The following is a 20103-nucleotide window of genomic DNA, read 5'->3' as shown; positions in this document are numbered from 1 at the left end:
ATGAGGAGGAGAAAGAGGCAGGCAGCTTATTTGAACAAATTACAGCTGAGAACTTCCCTAATCTGGGAAGTTCCAGTCCAGAAGGAACAGAGAACACCCCTCAAAATCAACAAAAATAGATCAACACCTTGACATATTACAGTGAAGCTTGCAAATTACAAGGATAAAGAGAAAATCCTGAAAGCAGCTTGGGACAAGAGGTCCTTAACCTACAAGGACAGACACATAAGACTGGCAGCAGACCTACCACAGAGACCTGGCAGGCCAGAAAGGACTGGTATGACACATTCAATGTTCTAAGTGGGAAAAATCTGTAGCCACAAATACTTTATCCAGCAAAGCTGTCATTCAGAACAGAAGGAGAAATAAACAAGCTTCCAGGACAAACAAAAACTAAAGGAATTAGTGAACTAAACCAGCCCTGCAAGAAATATTAAAGGGGATCCTATGAGCAGAGAGAGAGCCCCAAAATAACAAAGCCCAGAAAGGAACAGATATAATGGCCAAGAACGACGACTTTATAGGTAATACGATGGCACTAAATTCATATCTTTCAATAACTGTTCTGAATGTAAATGGACCAAATGCTCCAATCAAAAGACATAAGGTATCACAAAGGACAAAAAATAGATAAAATAAGACCCACTGATATGCTGCTTACAAGAGACTCATTTTAGACCCAAAGACACCTCCAGACTGAAAGTGAGGGGGTGGAGAACCATCTATCATGCATCAAAAACAGTGGGCATCAAAAGAGTGCTGGAGTAGCAATCCTTCTATCAGACCAACGAGATTCTAAACCAAAGACTATAAAAGGAGATGAAGAAGGGTACTATATCATAATAAAGGGGTCTGCCCAAGAAGAAGATCTAACAACTGTAAATACTGATACCCGTAACGTGGGAGCAGCCAAATATGTAAACCAATTACTAACAAAATAAAAGAAACTCATTGATAATAATACCATAATAGTATTAACACTGCATCCATAACAATGGACAGATCATCTAAACAGATCAACAAGGAAACAAGGGCTATGAATGAAATGCTGGACTGACAGACTTCACAGATATATTCAGAGTATTTTATCTTAAAGCAGCAGAACACACATTCTTCTCTAGTGCACATGAGACATTCTCCAGAACAGATCACATCCTGGGTCACAAATCAGTTCTCAACCGGTACAAAAAGACTGAGATCGGGCGCCTGGGTGGCTCAGTGGTTAAATCCTTTGCCTTCGGCTCAGGTCATGATCTCAGGGTCCTGGGATCGAGCCCCACATCGGGCTCTCTGCTCAGCGGGGAACCTGCTTCCTCCTCTCTCTCTGCCTGTATCTCTGCCTACTTGTGATCTCTACCTGTCAAATAAATAAATAAAATCTTAAAAAAAAAAGACTGAGATCATACCATGCATATTTTAAGACTGCCACAATGCTATGAAACTTGAGGCAGCCACAAGAAGAAATTTGGAAGGACCATAAATACATGGAAGTTAAAGAATAACCCACGAAAGAATGAATGCGACAACCAGGAAATTAAAGAAGAATTTTTAAAATACATGGAAGAAATGAAAATGAAAACACGACAGTTCAGAACCTTTGGGATGCTGCACAGTGGTCCTAAGAGGGACATATATAGCAATACAGGCCTTCCTCAAGAGGCAAGAAAAGTCTCAAAATATACAACCTAACCTTACACCTTAAGGATCTGGAAAAAGAACAGTAAATAAAACCTAACTCAAGCAGGAGAAGAGAAATAATAAAGATTAGAGTAGAAATCAATAACATAGAAATTAAAAAAAAAAAAAAAACCCAGAACAGATCAACAAAACTAGGAGCTGGTTTCTTGAAAGAATTAATAAGATTGATAAACCCCTGGGCAGACTTATCAAAAAGAAAAGAGAAAGGACCCAAATAAATAAAATCATGAATCAAAGAGGAGAGATCACAACCAACACTGAAGAAATGCAATTATAAGAACATATTATGAGCAACTATATGCCAACAAATTAGGCAATCTGGAAGAAACAGAGAAATTCCTAGAAACATATAAACTACCAAAACTGCAACAGGAAGAAATAGAAAATCCAAACAGACCAGCAAAGAAATTGAAGCAGTCATCAAAAATCTCCCAACATGGGGCGCCTGGGTGGCTCAGTGGATTAAGCCGCTGCCTTCGGCTCAGGTCACGATCCCCATGTCCTGGGATCGAGCCCCGCATCCGGCTCTCTGCTCAGCAGGGAGCCTGCTTCCTCCTCTCTCTCTCTGCCTGCCTCTCTGCCTACTTGTGATCTCTCTCTCTGTCAAATAAAATAAATAAAATCTTTAAAAAAAAAAAAACCTCCCAACAAACAAAGAGTCCAGGGCCAGAGGGCTTCCCAGGGGAATTCTACCAAACATTGGAAGAATTCTTCTTCTGAAACTGCTCCAAAAAATAGAAATGGAAGGAAAACTTCCAAGCTCATTCTATGAGGCCAGCATTACCCTGATCCCAAAACCAAAGATCCCACTAAAAAGGAGAACTAGAGACCAATAACCCTCATGAACATGGATGCAAAAATTCTCCCCAAGACACTCGCCAACAGGATCCAACAGTACATCAAAAGGATTATTCACCATGACCAAGTGGGATTGATTCCTGGGCTACAGGGTGGTTTGACATCTACAAATCAATCAGTGTGACACACGACATAATAAAAAAAAAGGACAAGAACCATATGATACTCTCAATAGATGCAGAAAAAGCATCTGACAAAATACAGCATCCTTTCTTGATCAAAAACCTCCAGCATAGACGGATAGAGGGAATAAACCTCAACACCATAAAGGCCATGTATGAAAGACCCACAGCGAAGGTCAGCCTCCATGGGGAAACACTGAGAGCTTTCCCCAAAGGTCAGGAACATACAGGGGTGCCCACTCGAGTTCACCACTGTTGTTCAACATAGCACTGGAGGTCCTAGCCTCAGCAATCAGACCACAAAAAGAAATAAAAGGCATCCAAATCAACAAAGTCAAACTTTTGCTCTTTGCAGACGACATGATACTCCATGTAGAAAAGCCAAAGGACTCCATCAAAAAAGAAACTGCTAGAACCGATACAGAAATTCAGCAAAGTCACAGGATATAAAATCAATGCACAGAAGTCAGTTGCAGTTCTTTTTTTTTTTTTTAAGATTTTATTTATTTATTTGACTGAGAGGGAGAGATCACAAGCAGGCAGAGAGGCAGGCAGAGAGAGAGAGGAGGAAGCAGGCTCCCCACTAAGCAGAGAGCCCGATGCGGGGCTCGATCCCAGGACCCTAAGATCATGACCTGAGCTGAAGGCAGAGGCTTAACCCCCTGAGCCACCCAGGCGCCCCTCTTTTTTTTTTTTTTAATTTTATTTATTTATTTATTTATTTGAGCGAGAGACAGAATGAGTAGGGGGAGCAGCAGGCAGGAGAGAGGGAGAGGAAGGCTCCCTGCTGTGCAGGGTGCCCGATGTGGGCTTGATCCCAGGACCCCGGGGTCATGACCTGAGCCGAAGGCAGATGCTTCACCAACCGAGCCCCCCAGGCACCCCGTCAGTTGCCTTCCTATACACTAACAATGAAGCAGCAGAAAGAGAAATCAAGAACTCAATCCCATTTACAATTGCACCGAAAACCGTAAGTATATAGGAATAAACCTAACCAAAGAAGTAAAAAATCTGTACTCTTGACACTACAGAATATTAAAGAAATTGAGGACGACACAAAGAAATGGAAAAACATTCCATGCTCATGGGTTGGAAGAACAGATATTGTTAAAATGTCTAAGCTGCCCAGAGCAATCTACGCATTAATGCAATCCCTACCAAAATACCACCGGTGTTTTTCACAGAGCTGGAACCAAAAAATCCTAAAATTTGTATAGAACCAGAAAAGTCCCTGAATAGCCAGAGGAATGCTGAAAAAGAAAACCAAAGCTGGAGGCATCGCAATGCCAGATTTCAAGCTCTATTACAACAATGTAATTTATCCAGACAGCATAGTACTGGCACACAAACAGAAACATAGATCCGTGGAACAGAGTCCAGAAATGGACCCTCAACTCTATGGTCAACTAATCTTTGACAAAATGGGAAAGAACATCCAATGGAAAAAAGACAGTCTCTTCAACAAATGGTGTGGAGAAAACTGGACAGCCACACGCATAAGAAAGAAACTGAACTATTTTCTTACACCATACATAAAAATAAACTCAAAATGGATGAAAGACCTCAGTGTGAGACAGGAATCCATCAAAATCCTAGAGAAGAACACAGGCAGCAACCTCTTTGACCCTTGCCACAGCAATTTCCTGCTAGACACATCATGTCTCCAAAGGCAAAGGAAACAAAAGCAAAAATGAAGTACTGGGACTTCATCAGGATAAAAGCTTCTGCACAGCAGAGGAAACAATCAGCAAAACTAAAAGGCAACCTATGGAATGGGAGAAGATATTTGCAAATGACGTATCAGATAAAGGGCTGGTATCCAAGATCTATAAAGAGCTTATCAAACTCAACACCAAAAACCCAAATAATCCAATCAAGAAATAGGCAGGAAACATGAACAGACATTTCGTCAAAGACATACAAATGGCCAAGAGACACATGAAAAAATGTTCAACATCACTTGGCATCACTCAGGAAACACAGATCAAAACCACAGTGAGCTACCACCTCACACCAGTCAGAATGGCTAAAATTAACAAGCCAGGAAATGATAGATGTTCAAGAAGGATGTGGAGAAAAGGGAACCCTCTTGCACTGTTGGTGGGAATGCAAGCTGGTGCAGCCACTCTGGAAAACAGTATGGGGGTTCCTCAAGAAGTTGGAAATAGAGCTACCCTATGACCCAGCAATTGCACTACTGGGTTTTTATCCCAAAGATACAAATGTAGTGATCTGAAGGGACACGTGTACCCGAATGTTTATAGCAGCAATGTCCACGATAGCCAAACGTTCATCAACAGACGAATGGATAAAGATGTGGAGTGTGTATCTCTCTCTCTCCTTCTCTCTCTCTCTCTCTCACATACACATACATACACACACACACACACACACACACACACAGAGGAACATTACTCAGCTATCAAAAAGAATGAAATCTTGCCATTTGCAAAGACATGGATGGAACTAGAAGGTCTTATGCCAAGTGAACGAAGTCAGAGAAGGACAAATGTCATATGAATTCACTCTTATGTGGAGTTTATGAACATGGGAGAAGGGAAGGAAAAATAAAATAAGATGAAAATTGACAGGGAGGCTAACCATAAAAGACGCTGAACTCTAGGAAGCAAACTGAGGGTTGCTGGAGGGGAGGTGGGGGGTAACCGGGTGATGGGCACCAAGGAGAGCACATGATGCAGTGAGCACTGGGTGTTCTATGCCACTGATGAATCACTAAATTGTACCCCTGAAACTAATGATACACTGTGTGTGAACTAAATTGAATCCAAATAAAAATTTTCAAAAAAGAAAACAAGCCCAATTATAAGATCATAAATAATAAAACACTTAGGAACAAATTTAGATGTATACACCAGAAGCTACAAAACAGCTTTGAAAGAAATTAAGGAAAACCTACATAAATGGAAAGACACCCCATGTTCATGGATAGGAAAACTTCATACAGTTGATGGCAACACTCCCCAAAACGATCCACAGGTTCAACATAATCTCCACCAAAATTCCAAATGGCTTTTTTGCAGAAATTGACAAGCTAATTCCAAAATTCATATGGAAATTCAAGGGATTCCCCATAGCCAAAACAATCACTAAAAAGAGCAAAGTTGAAGGATTCACAGATTACAACTGACTACAAAGCTACAGTAATCCAGATAGCATGGCATTAGGACAGATATACAGATCAATGAAGCCGAATGGAGATTTCAGAAATAAACGCACACATTTACAGTTAATTGATTTTCAACAAGGATGCCAAGACAATTCCATGTGGTAAGAATGGTCTTTTCAACAAATGGTGCTAGGAAAACTAAACAGCCATGGCGAAAGAACGAAGTGGGACCCCTTACCATACACCGCGCATAAAACTAACTCAAAATGGATCAAAGGCCTAACTGTGAGAACTAAAATGATAAAACTCAGAAGAAAGCACAAGTGTCAATTTTCATGACTCAGGATTTGGCAGTGGATTCTTAGACATAACACCAAAGCACAAGCAACAAAAGAAAAAGTAAATAAAATGGGCTACATCGAAACTAGAACGTTTTGTGCTCCCAAGTACACATCAGGTATGGGAATAGGAGAAAAGATCTATAAATCAAATGTCTGACATCGCTTGTATCCAGAAAATATAAAGAATTCTTACAACTCAACAATGAACGACAAATAACCCAATGAAAGAGTGGGCAAAAGAACTGAATACAGACATTTCTCTAAAGAAGATCTACAAATGGACACAAGTACATGAAACGATGCCCAACATCATTAGTCACCAGGGAAATGCAAATCAAAACCATGAGACAGCCCTTCCCACACACCAGAATGGCTGCAATCAAAAAGACGAGCAGATGTGGGTGAAGATGTAGAGAAACTAGAAGCCTTGCACACTGCTGGTGGGAATGTAAAATGGTGCAGACACTTGGGGAAACAGTTTGGCACCAAGTTCCTCAAAAAGCTAAACATATGATTATTACACTGACCTATCGATTCTGCTCCTAGCTATACACCCAAGAGAACGGAAAACACGTCTTCAGTCAAAAACGTATACAGTGACGGGGCGCCTGGGTGGCTCAGTGGGTTAAAGCCTCTGCCTTCAGCTCAGGTCATGATCTCAGGGTCCTGGGATTGAGCCCCGAATCAGGCTCTCTGCTCGGTGGGAGGCCTGCTCCCCCGCCCCCGATGCCGCCTGCCTCTCTGCCTACTGGTGATCTCTGTCTGTCAAATAAATAAAATCTTTAAAAAAAAAAAAAAAACGTGTACAGTGACATTCATAGCATTATTTGCACTACCCAAAATGTGAAACTAATTATTCCAAAAGCCTGACAAGACTTTAAGGGCAGAGGGGTGCCTGGGTGGCTCAAACGGTTAAGCCTCTGCCTTCGGCTCAGGTCATGATCCCAGGGTCCTGGCATCGAGCCCCGCATTGGGCTCCGTGCTCAGCAGGGAGCCTGTTTCTCCCTCTGCCTCTGCCTGCCGCTGTACTTGTGCTATCTCCCTGTCAAATAAATAAAAAACTTAAAATTTAAAATAAAAAAAAAGACTTTAAGGGCAGGGGCGGGTTTCTCTGACTGATGCGGGCAGGGGCTTGGGCCACCTCTGTATAGAAAGCTGCAGGGGAACAGCCAGGAAGGGGAAGTGCAAGGGCTTCGGACCAGGGGCCTGGGACTGAGGCCAGGCTCTGTCACTAGGTGACTCAGAACAAGCGGTCTGATCCCTCCCCTGTGAAATGGGACTAGGACAAGGACCTAGTACCATAGGTGAGCGCGACAACTACTGGCATACGAAGTACTTATCGCAGTGCCAGTGGGTATGAAGTCTTCAACCGAGGACAGCATGTGCTCTGCCCTATCGGTCACCGTAACTACAGCTCTGCCTCCCACCCCTGACCCAGCCTCACTGAGGCCCCCAGCCTGTGGGGACAGAGGACCCTCTCTTACCTTCACGAGCTCCTGGTCATCCAGCCCACACAGCATCAGCTCATGGCCAAGTTTCACCATCTCTGTCAGAACACAAGGACCCTGTTGCTTCAGACACCCGCCCGCACAGGAGAGGAGGCCATGCACCCAGCAGAGTGCCACGTGCTGCTCCGGGGAGACGGCTTCTGCTCTGGCATTGGCAGGCCAGTGCCCAAGAGGCCAGGCTAGGCCCAGAAAGCCTGCATGGACAGGGAGGCGGGGGGACAGCATGCCCAGGACTGCTTCTTGCCATGGGACTTGCTCCTCCTGGGCAAGAGTTTCCTGCACTGAAATAAGGGGTCACACTGGATGTTCTTCCACAGAAGGAAATCTGGCTTCTAGCAGAAGCCAGCCGGCCACATGAGGAGCTGAGAGGCCAGGGAACCTTCTGAAGTTGCTGCATGCCCCCCTTTCAGAGAACTTGCCAGGCCAAAGCAAAAGGAACCATGGCTCCCATGTGTCAATTTTGTACAGGCCTTTATCAACATCAGCTCCTTTCATCTTGCTGGCAACTCTAGAAGGTGGGCCGCGGCTCCATTTTATAGATTGGAAAACTGGGTCAGTGCATGGGACAGGGACTGCCTAGCCACCAGCTGATACATAAAGGCCAGGACTCCAAGCTAGAAGGCCTGCGGCCAATGCCAGCTCAGCATCCCCGACCTAGCTCCATGGCAGCGTCTTTACTCCTTTGTAGGCAAGGCCCATCTCCTCCCCCAGCATGTTCAGTAGTGGAATAGGCATAACTCTGGCATTTGCTCTGGAAGGTTTGGTACAAGAAGCAAGCAGGATATCTGTGTGAAAATATCAGTAACCCTGGAAACACGGAAGGAATACCAGTTATACCCTCAAGCATGCCCCCTGCCCACAACCCCGAACCCCAAACCCTCTGTCTTCCACACTTCCTCTCCTACTTAGCCTGTATCCAAGTCTTGGTGAGTCTGGCCAACCCTCCCCTCATGATAAATCCAGGATCTGGCCAACAACACTCCCACTTCCACTGCCCCCTCCCATGTCTTGCCTGCATCACTGCAAAAGCCTTCCAGTAGTCTCCCGGCCTCTGCCCAGGCTTCCTGTACTCAGCTCCGTGGCCTCAGGGACACTGTTAAATCCGAAGTTCAGCCACACCTTTCCTCGGAATAAGAGTTGTCCTTCCAGGGCCTGATCTGGCTGGCCCTCTTGCCTCTCTGCCCTCACCACTCTCCCCTTGCCCTCTACTCTGCACCAGCCACCCAGGCCTCCTTGGTACTCCTCACAGCTGCAAGGCACATGCAAGCCTACCTCAGGCCCTTTGCACCTGCTGTTCCTTTGCCCTGAATACTGCTCTTCCTGATATCTTCCTGGCTCGCTTCCTCCCTTCCTGCAAATGTGTGTTTAAAAGAAAGGGCCTCCCCAATGATCTTAGATCAACAGTGCCACCCTTCTCCCAACCCAACCCATGTACCGCTTTGCCCTCACCTGGCGTGGTTTATGGCACTTCTCAGCACCCCTTACAGAACAGCCCTGCCTTCATTTATCACTGGTCTTTCTCAGCCTGCACACGAGGCCCACGTGAGCAGCACTACCTGCTCCCAAAATGACACCGGGTGCGTAGGAGGTGCTCCTAAACACTGGTCAAATGAGTTAGGAATCGCCCTGATCCTCCTCGGAGGGTTATACCCTCTGACAGACACTTGTATCTGCCGCCTGCTCTGACACTCAGCGCACTCCCCAGAGGCAGGCAAGGCTCAGGTTATCACCCTTGCTTGACGGAAGAAGAAACTAAGGCTGGGAATGGCAAGTCAAGTCTCTGGTAGAGCTAAGGGCAGGGTTGGCATCCGTGTGCAGGTGCGTGTTAAAGAATTCCGATGCAGTCTGATGGCCAGTTTCACCTGGCCTTGACACGGTCCCATCAGTAGGAAAGTGCCAGACATAACACACGGAGGGGAGGGGGAGCACTTCTGTGCAGCCCAGGCCGGCCCACAGGCCAGGCCTACAGGCTCCAAGACACAACACCCTGTTCTGTCAGCCCATTTCAGCCTCGGGGGGCAATATCCCTGGGTAATTAATTTGGCAGTGACAGCGGGGGCCTGCACTGGGGTTCCAGGGTCCAGGTCACCCACCCTGGAGTAGCTGAGCCAAATGCAGGCCCACAGAAAGCTTGACTTTTAGAGACACCATTGTGAGGACTGTAATTCCCACCCCCTTTACCTAATGTTCGTTACCAGATTACAGACAGTTTCTGCCCACAAAGGATCAAAAAGAAGCCGCTACAAGCAAGCCCCTACGGACGGTTGCCCAGGAGAGCGGCCCAGCGTGCACACAGCAGGAAGACAGGGACAGAAACATCAGAAGCAGCAGCCAGAACCAGTCTCTGCCTCCGGTGCCTTGCTGGATGGGCCGCAGAGGGGAACCATCCTTGGTCTCATCCGCACGCCCCTACGAGAGGAACTGTCCCCCTTGCCCAGGCACAGTGTCTAAGTGTGTGGAAGGGCGTACCCTGATTCTAGAAGGCTCTGGCAAGATCTCCAGGGTGCGCACCAGCCAGAAGTAAACACCATCCAATAGGAAATTCAGTACAACTTGCTAAGGAGGCCACACATCAGCTCAGAATTATCCAGAATTCACCACCCAACTCCAACTCCCGTAACACAGACCCACCTTGGACCTTCACCTCGACCGGGGCCCCCTTTAGCGAGCTGAACTTGTCCTGCCAGGAGGGACAGACCCTGCAGGGAAAGAGCAAAATTCATCAGTCCTGAGCAGGCAGCAGAGGTCTCCTCATGACCTCTCCTTACACATGCTCTAGAAAAGTGAATTATTTGTGCATGTGCTAAATTACACTGAAATATTCACTTCAAGATGGTAATTTTATGCGATGTAAATTTTATGTGATGTAAATTTCAATTCCATAAATTGTCTAGAGAAAAAAAACACAAAATATTCCTGAAAGCATAGCTCAGAAATGTGAATCTGAATACTGAAATTTAAATTCTCACGATAGGGCTCCCAGGTGGCTCAGTTGGTGAAGCGTCTGCCTTCGGCTCAGGTCATGAGCCCAGGGTCCTGGGACCCAGTCCCCTGTCGGCAGGCTCCCTGCTCAGCGAAGAGCCTGCTTCTCCCTCTCCTTCTGCCCCTACCCTTGCTCGTGCTCTGTCTCTCACACTTGTGTGCACACTCTCCCTCAAATAAATAAGTAAATAAAATCTTTAAGTTCTCACCATAAAAACACAAAATGACTGCCCAAGAGGGAAATCCTGAATTCCTTGGAGCTCTGAGCTCTTTCTCAGAAGAAACCATGGCGCAGGCTCATTTGAAGGATGCCCACCAAGGCCCCGCCCGCTCCGGCACCCTTGCGCATCCTGCCTGGGTTCCGCTCACACTTCTCTGCACACATGTACGTCTGCTCTTCTGGGCCTGGAGTACTTTCTTCCCACCTGACCCAAGCGCACTGGCTCGGCCTCATCCCAAGGAGCCCACGGCTGACACCATCTCCCCAGGGAAGCTGGGGAAGGGCCAGGCAAGCCCACGGACCCTCTGGCACCCCTCCAGCCTAGCAGGACCTGGGCACCGTCTTCCCACTGGGCTCCCAGACGGCAGGCTCGCTGAGGCCACGCGATAAGCTTCCATTCCATACTTTTGGGGCCTAAGGCCACGGCAGCCGGCATAAACGAGGCAACCAGTGCATGTGAACAAATAAATGCCACAGCCTCTTGCCACCTTGCCATTAGTACACGTCCATGCTTCACTCTTTCAAAATAAGGACATTTTCTCTTTTTAGAAAAGCTTAAATCACTGCAAGATTATCCTACTCCAGGTCACAGCTTCAAACCGTTTGAGGGCTCCCAGTGTGACAGGCTCTGGGATCACAGCTACAGCCTCTGGACTGGGAGATAGCAATCCTAGCCGCCTCCCGTGGGTCCAGCAGGGCCCCAGCCTTGGCGAGACCAGACAGATAAACAGGACAGTGGCCACTCCTAAGCACCTTGCCTAGAGACATCAAGCTGATGGGCAAAACCGTCTCCACACACAGACCAGATCCAAAGGCAGTAAAGGGCTACGATACCTGGCAGGCCTCTCGGACGTCTCCACCGGGAGCAGGGCTCCGTCTGAGCACTACAGCCCCACACATGAGCTCCAGGCCTAGCACAGCACCTAGGCCGTGGGAGCCTCGCTCACACAGCCGAGACTGCTGCCCATTTGCCAGGGAGCCCCAGGAGCTGGCTGCCAGGGCCGGCCCTCCCTACAGAAAGCTGAGAGGCTCTTTCCGCAGGACAGTGAGGGCCAAGACTCTACTCTGCCATCACAGTGTGGACGCCTGCCAGGGCTAGGGACCTGCCGACCTAGCGGCAGAAGAGGGCACAGTAGCTGTCCCATGGAGAGGGCTCACTTCCCCTTCCCCAGGACCATGCCTCCAGATGAATGCCCACCTCCCAGGCCGCACCTGCCCTGGTCGTCCTGGGGCCCTGGGAGGAGGCGGGGCTGTACCAGACCTGAGGTCCGGGGCCCCGCACAGGGGCTACAGCGGAGGGGTGGGCCTCAGCTGCGCTGCCTGTGACTTCGTGACTCAGTGAGGCAACCAGCTCTTCTGCCAAAGAGGGACGGGGCAGAAGGGGCAGAAAGAGGCCCTACCACGGAAAGTGCTGAGCGGCTGGGTCCGGGGCCTGGTCGCTGGGCAACATTCCCACTTACGAGGCGCCAAGGAGCAGAGCGCACTCAGCACCCCATCAGGCTGGGGCCCACGTCCACACACTGAAGAACAAATCAACAAAAGCCGAAGTGACCTCACTGAGGGCGGGCTTCCGTTGAAGCGGATCTTCCTGAGGCAGCAGGGAGCGGGGCAGAAAGTACAGGTACTCAAGGCCTCCAGAGCAAGTACAGTTCAGGAGCCAAGGAAACGCAGGTGCCTTGAATTCAGCCCCCCTGGGGGCCCTGCAGCTCTGCCCTGCCCCCACACCGAGGGCTTGCTCGGCGCCCGGGGCCACCCAGAGCCAGCATGCCGAGCCCCAAGGCCAATGTTGGCTGCAGCTTCCAGATTCCACCCAGAGCGGGCAGGACAAGGCGACCCTGACCGAGGGCTGAAGGGGTGAAGGCACGTGCAGAGAAAGCCGATCTGAAATGTGGGAGAAGCTGAACTCTATCCAATCCTCTTTTTGGGACCTTAAAAGGCCTATGGCCTTTTGCCAGCTTGGGATCACAAGAAGTAACTGTACGTTCCCTGTGTATTCTTTCAAAGAATTCAGCTGCTTGTATTTATAAAAGTACTAAAAGCATCTGAAGAATGTACCCAGAGACTACCACCCATCCCTCCCACCCAGCAGGGTGACCCACTGCCCAGCCTCAGCCTAAGCCAGGCAAACGTGGGCTCCTTCCCATGAGAGCTTCTCCAAGACATGGCTCTGCCCCCCCCTCCGGGGGGAACACTCGAGACCCCTGCACTGGCCCAGGCATCCCCACCACTGCCCCTCCTCCCAGAGTGCTGGACCACACACTGGTCGTCCCAGGGCTGGCGGTGGCCATCATGGGAGCCAGGCTCCTGCCATCTTTGCCTGGGACTGTGGCAACAGTTTCCATACCAGTGTCCCCGCCTCCACTGTCTCCCCTCCAAATCCATCCACCAGAGAACCCCTGAGTCACCCTGCCGAAATGCCAACTTTAGTATGCTGCGTCCCGGGCCCCATGCTTGCCCTGCCCAGAGCAGAAAGGGGAAAGACCCTCCTGTGGCTTGCAAGGCAGGAGCTGCCCCACGCTGCTGGCCAGGACACTGCTGCCCAGCTCTGCCTCCCACACCTCGATTCCACACTCCTACTGAAACAAGCACCCACCATTACCTGTCCCCTCCCACAGCAAGTGCCACCTCCCCCACGCCAACATCCATAACATTCGGACTGCTGAGGTACACCCAACACCAAGATTCATGCCAGGGCCTTTTTCAGCCACCAGAGCCCCCACTCCTTGAGGACACCCATCCGTTCCTGAGGCGCCCGGAATGATACATGGGTGTGCGTGTGTCCGTGTACCTGCTTATCAGCCAACAGCCTGCAGCACATTTCAAGGGGCACATTTCTGGGGCTGACACACAAGTCCTGCCTGGTATCTGCCCTCTAGCAGCTCCCAGTGCTTTGGAGAGCCAGAGAGGACAGCAGGCCAAGACAGAACCAATGTGCTGAGGGCTCTGGGCGGGTGTGCTCGAAAGGTTGTGGGGGTCCGAGGGAAAGAGGGATAGGTTTCGGCCCAGGAACTGGAGACTTTTCAAAAGGAGTTGGGATGTGTGAGCTGGGTCTTTGGAGGTTATGCGCAGACCTGAGAATGTTTCCAGGGGAGAAAGCAAAAGGGTATGAGAGCTGTCTGAGCAGAGCCCTGGGGTGGGGCCTGGGGGACACCAGGACAGGTGGCTTGAAGTACAACGGCTCAGACATGAACATGACTCCACTCCATCCCAGCCATTCATAGGACACCCAGCCCAGGGACAGGCCTGCTGACCTCCTACCGTACAGTAGGTGCGCCAGCTGGGGGCAGGCCGCATGCCCACTGCTCCACCAGCAGGCTTGTGTTCAGGCATCTTCCTGAGCTGTGAGGGTATAAGGGCCAAGCTGAGGAGGAACGGGCCCAGACTTTGCCATCTGGGTAGCCTTCGCTTCCCTTGCACAGAGCTACACACACTCACCACGGCACTTCTTGACCTGAAGGACTGGGAAAACAGGGTCTTGGCCCTGCCTGTCACTCCTCAACGGACAGACGCATGACAGGTCACAAGTCCAGTCAGAGTAAAAGAACTGAAGCCCCCGCCAGCTCTGAAACTAGTAGAGCAAGGTGGCAAACAGACCAGCTAAAGCACTGGCCGGGGCATGGGGAGCAGCACTTCCAAGGCAAATCTGAGCATGGGAGTATCGAACGCTCACGCATTCCCAGGTGAGCTAAGTGGTGCCTGGTGCGCCCTGGGGACCGGGAGGAACAAGCGAAGACGTTACCGAACACATATCCACTCCAGGATTTCCAAGCGGTACTTCGAGGGACTACAGAGCAGTTCCTGGATGGTCGTAGGTTCTGTGATATAAAGACCCTCAAGGACCGGGCACTTGAGATCCTAAGCAAGGCAAGGAAAACCAGGAAGCTTTAGAAAGTGAGTATGACTTAAGGATTGAAATGCTCCTTCCTTCACACACACATTTAGTAACCCCCAAGCACACACCAGGCTTGTTAGCATACACAGGGTCTGCAGCTCGCATCCCGGGCGGGGGGGGGGGGGGGCTCCCTCCATCTTGCCTAGCCTTAAGTCTTCCTTATTCTCAGTGCGCATCCGCAGCGGCCTGTAAGGAACCTAACCTCCTGTAAGTACACCCGTTCTAGGCTCGCACAGCAGTTAGACTTAGTGGCAGCTAGAGGCTTTGGCAAGATTATTGAGATTCTGAGCCAGGCTCCATGCTATGGGACCAGAGGGAAAGGCCTGGGAGAAGGCAGAATAGCGCCTATGTGGAGTGTCAGGGAGGGAGGAGGGGAAAGTGATGGGAGCCGGCGACCGAGTGAGGCAGGGCAGCGGCTGTGCGCGCGCCACCCGGGATGGTTATCTGACCCCACTATTGTCACCACGGGCACCTGACACTGACTCGACAGGGTGGCACGGGATCTGCCCGTCTCCCTCTAGACCCCGCGAGCTCCCAGAGTCCAGGGCCCGTGCGGTCCCCGCGTCAGATGCTTCGGGCGCCCGGCAAGGACCGTAAGCTAAGGTGCAGCACGCGCGTGGCGTCGGCCGGAACTAGAAGGCGCGGACCACGGAGACAGCCAGCGCGAAGGCCCAAGGCCGCCCAAGGAGCAGGTCCGCCCGAAAGGGCCGCGGCCGGTAACTGAGAGACGCGGCCGCGCTTGTGGCGCTGTCTACTTCCGCGGTAGGCCCTGCCCAGCCCGCCGCCCGGCCCCCGGCTGCCCGGATCCGCGGCACCTTTAGCTTCGCGAACACCTGCACGGCCGCCTGCAGCACGCCCTCGTCGCCCTCATCGCCGTCGTTCTTGTAGCCGCCGCCACGGACGCCGCCACCCACCCCAGCCATGTTTCGCGCTCTGATCCGCGGCCGCCCCCGCCTCGGGCTCACTGGCCGGCCCGGCTGCCAATCACACGCAAAGCCCCGCGCCCCTCCCGCCCTCCGGTCCGCGGCGGCCTTCCCGCCCCTCTCCCGCCGCGCCTTCCCATTGGGCCGCAGCTCCACACGCGCCTGGGCACCACCCAGGAGGCGGGCCTCGCGGAAGGGGCGGGGCGCGGGAGAACGGGGCGGGACTCTCTTCGGCCCCGGCCGAGCGGACGTCGAGGAGAGCCTTCCCCAGGAGAGGGCGCTCCTGCCTCGGTCGGCTACTCCTCTAGAGGATGGGGAGGCGCCTTGCGGGTGCGACTCAACCCGGACTGGAGCGTCCTGGCTCCCTGTGCGGGGCTCTATCTCCCGTTTCCCACGCTCACTGCTGTAGATAGAGGGCAGTTCCTGGGTTCCATTCCCGCCGCATTACTCACTAGCTGGATGACTTTGGGCGGCTTCCCTAACCTCTCTGTGCCTTCTTGCCCTCACCTAATGGGGAATAAATGAGAGCACTTGCCTCACGGGGTTTCTATGAACATGGAATGAGGTAATAATTCCTATAACAATGCCTGGCACGTCCAAAGCGCCATGTAGATGTTCACTGTTATTGTGCTGGACCCTGCTGCTTACCCCCTTCCTCCCCCACTCTGTCTTTCATCTGCCTGGAAGGTTCTATGGCTCCTTCCCACCCTGTCCACTTACAAATTTCTTTGCACCTCTCACAGCCCTTGAACTTAATGAGTCTGGCATAATATCTAACGACCCATCTGCCTCCAGACCGCCAACGCCCCCATCCCTGGGACCTGCTGATCTGAGGAGGCGGGAAGGAGCTGAACGGTGGTTGGTGCCCAGGGAGTCCAGAGCCAGTGGCAGGCAGCTGCTGCCAGCTCTGTCCTCTCGGGAGTTCTCCGTCCTCTGTTCCCTGTCCTGCCACCTTCTGAAAAGAGGGATCAGTAGGCAAATCTAGAGACAGGGACACCCAGGGACCTAGCAGGACACAACTACAGTAATTTGAGTGACAGGAAGGGGCTCTCAGCTCTGTCCTCAGACGAAGGGATCTCCAAGAGTCTGAGTTAGAAAAAGACCCGAGCCTGGCCTTGTGGGACAGGATGTGATTGCTTACTGAATGGTTTGTAATTCCAGGCTGCTCTGAGGACACAGAGCCTTGGAAGTGAACTGAAGGGGCATGCAAAGCGCCATAAGGCCCCTTCCCCTGTCCAGCATGGCTACTGCCTTGGGCCCTTCTGGCAGCTGAAGGGTGTAGGGGCTTTGGGCTGTTTGTTTTTTTTTTTTTTTTTAATCTTTTTTTTTCCTCTTTTTGTTTTTGTTTTTCTTTCTTTCTTTTTAAAAAATTTCATTTCAATCACAGCCCCAGCTCAGACATTCAAATTCTTGTGGGTTTTTCTGTGGATCTTTCCTAGGACTGGGGAATTTGGCAGGAGAAACCACAGCAGTGTGGTGGCCTCCCCCGCCCTCCCATATCCTCTGCTCCTGAGGATCAGGAAGAAACAAGCCCCTGTGTATTCTGGAAGAAAATTCCCCTTCTCCACCCAGCCTGATGGAGCCAGTGCTCTAAGCAGCCTTTCCCCAACTCAGCAGCTCTGTCTATGGCATGGGGTGCAACGTGGAGGGATTGGCATGCCCTCGAAGGGAGAAAACCATCTTCAGAGGTCATGAGGTCCATGGTCCTGTACAGAGGACGTGCTGGCCAGCCCTCAGCTCATGGAGGTGGCTGCCGAAGACCTGTGCACACCACCACTAAATCATGGTGCCTCCCAAGCATCCGCCACTGGAAAGGCTGGAGACTGGGTGGGAACAGAGACTGCTGGGCCTCTCACTGGGGTGGGAGGGGAGAAGGAACCAGCTGATAGAAGCTTCTGGAAACTTGAACTCGAGCTCAATACAGGGAAGCACCTCTCCCAGAGGACACTGCCCAAACCCCAGCTGGCTGCCTGGAAAGGGAGAACGTTCCCTGTCCTGGGAGGTGTGTAAGCCCAGGGAGGTGGGTAGGGATGTGAAAGGGCAGATAACCACAGAGAGGAAGGAGAGGACGGGCCTCTAAGAGGCCTTTCTGCCCAAAGCCCCCTGGGTTCTGTGAAGGAGGCTGCGGTGGGTGAGGGGCCAAAAATGAGGCTGAACGACTTGTCCACTGAGGAGGAGATTCGGTGGGGACTGGGGGTCAGTGGAGAGTGTGGCTCCCTGGGCAGACAGATGCACTTCATGCCACAAGAGAGCCAGCCTCCTGATCATGGGGGAAACTTGGCCATGGGTCCCAGCAAGGCCTCGGCCATGTGTCAGTACTTGGAAAACAGGTTGGAAAATGAGGCCAGTTGACAGGCACCGGCCCCACTGTGCCGGGGATGGCCTGGCAGCCGGTGCAGGCCAAGGCAGCCAGCCACGTGAGGCACCTCACTTCGTGCAGTGGGCATAGAAATGGGCAGCCAACCAGGATGTCTGTGAAGACCTCCCAGCCCTGGACCAGCAGCTGCTGGTGGGAGCTGTGCAGGGCATCAGGCAGGAGGAGGGGCCCTGAGAGCCTCCCTACCATAATGCTCAGATCCCAGGGTTCGGTGGGGGGGGGGTGGACCCACCCCGCCCCCCACCAGCACACACAGCCAGTCAAGGGAAGCTGGAGTTCAAGGGTTTCCCTTCTCCATCGAGGAGGAGGAAGCAGACTGGCTTCTGCTGCTTCTGATGGAAGCTGAAGGCCTTGTTCCCCATAAACTCCTGCCCCTGAAAGAGGGGAGCCTTTGAGGGACGGAGGCTCCTTCCAACTCCCGCTCTCCTCAGCCCCAAGTTTAGAGGAAGTGAAGGGACTCGTCACCACACGCCCTGGTAAGCACCACACGCAGGCACTTGAAGAAAAGGCAAGTGGGGAGCGTGTGACATTTTAGAGGAAGGATTCAGTTATGGAACAAGGAGCCTCTCCAGTCCTGACACTGGATAGGGGGAGGAATGAGACATGGCAATGAGGTCAGGCTGACGACGGTCTGAGGCCAGGACTCTCCACTGGCGAGATAAAGTCTGTCTCTTCTGTGCCCCCCTCCCCACTCCTTCCCCGACTTCTCTCTTCTGCCCCTGACTGAGCTACTGTGCCAAGCTGTTGGGTACCGTCAGCCCTGGTGCCCTGGGCTCGCAGCCGGCCCACGACACCTGTGCCAGCCAGGAGCCCACTCAAAACCAGCCACGTTCCCACGGATGAGAGGAGGAGCGGAAAACCGGGAAGTAAGGGATTTTGTACGTGAAAGCCCAACCTTCCACATGGGCCATGAGACCTAAAGGGCCCCTGGAACACAGGTGATGTCAACATAACCTTCGGGGAGCTGTTACTCACCCACCTCAAGGCCCTGGGGACCGGTCTGGCCAAGGACACACACCTGGAGTCTTGGAAGTCCAGAGGGCTCTGGAGCTGCCACCACAGACCTGACAGATGGGAGCCTGCCCCAAGCACAGGACAGATGAGACTATCGATCTAGGAGCTGACTGATGACAGCGCATTCTAGAATGCTGTCTTTCTAGACCTCCGTGTGGACGCCGGGAGTCCACCGGCACATGAGAATGGAGAGGCTGTTCTGGGACCTTGGCCTCCTCTCCTGTCACTTCTGGTCCCTGTGCTAAGGCAGGGACAGCAGGCTCCCTGCCCGCAGGAAACCTAAGGAAACCTTGGCCTGTCCTGGGCCTCCTGTTCCAGGGCCCCAGCCTCACCTCCTACTGCTGAGCAGTCCTTGGAGCCAAGGGGATGCCAGCCCCTCCCAGGCCACAGTCTCCTGCAAGGGTGCATCTCACACGCCTAAGACCCAGATCAGATCGCAGACCACCCCTAGGGTCTGAGAAGGTCTGTGAAGTCCTCCCACCATGCAGGGTCTTATAGGGGTGTGGACAGAGCTAGGATGCCAACCAGGAGGTGGACCCCCAGGAGTCCCATGGATCCGTTAGTGACAATGAACACGGGGCTGGAGGGGCCAGGGCGGACACAGTCAAGCTGTTCACTTGCCCTCTTGACCCAGACTCCAAAACTGAGGTGGGGAGGGGTGCAGGCCGGGCCCCTGGAGGCCTTTGGGGTCCCAGCTCAAGCCCTCATGTTCCTCTTGGGCAGGGGCCCCGGCCGCAATGTGCCCCGCAGGGTGAGGGGTGGGGGTGGCCGCGCTGTGCTGGCAGAGGCCCACAAGGCAGGGGGCAGGGGCAGGAGCAGGGGGAGAGGGGGCAGCTGCACATGTGTGGGGGCTCAGGCGCTCCCCGGGCAGCAGAAGAGGAAATGGCCAGCGGGATGGCCCCCTCCACAGGGAGACACTTGGGTCTAGACGGCTTGGCAGAGCCGGCAGGGCTGAGTCACATACGTCTGGAGCTGGAGATGCAGGCGCCAGGACTGGAACACGAACGTGCCCACTCCGGAGGGCCAGGCGGGGGAGAGGGG

General features: G+C 52.1%; 1 protein-coding gene across 4 annotated transcripts in view; it reads right to left on the bottom strand.

Moving 5' to 3' along the window:
• Positions 1–15736, bottom strand: part of HAUS7 (HAUS augmin like complex subunit 7) — a 29435-nt gene extending 13699 nt beyond the window's left edge. Inside the window, exons 1-4 of one of the 4 annotated variants that reach the window (XM_004779332.3) lie at positions 15564–15736; positions 14596–14711; positions 10286–10353; positions 7631–7692 (exon numbers count right to left, since the gene is read on the bottom strand). In XM_004779332.3, the coding sequence (XP_004779389.1) occupies positions 7631–7692; positions 10286–10353; positions 14596–14711; positions 15564–15671 (354 nt within the window). In that variant the 5' untranslated portion in view covers positions 15672–15736. The remainder of the gene's footprint in view (positions 1–7630; positions 7693–10285; positions 10354–14595; positions 14712–15563) is intronic. The other 3 variants (XM_045068010.1, XM_004779333.3, XM_045068011.1) reach the window with 3 other exon arrangements.
• Positions 15737–20103: the final 4367 nt, after the last annotated feature.

This window comes from Mustela putorius, unplaced genomic scaffold, assembly GCF_011764305.1.
Source record: "Mustela putorius furo isolate JIRA1106 unplaced genomic scaffold, ASM1176430v1.1 tig00003899_pilon_pilon_pilon, whole genome shotgun sequence".
NCBI lineage: Eukaryota > Metazoa > Chordata > Mammalia > Carnivora > Mustelidae > Mustela > Mustela putorius.
This window is presented reverse-complemented; position numbering and strand designations above follow the sequence as displayed.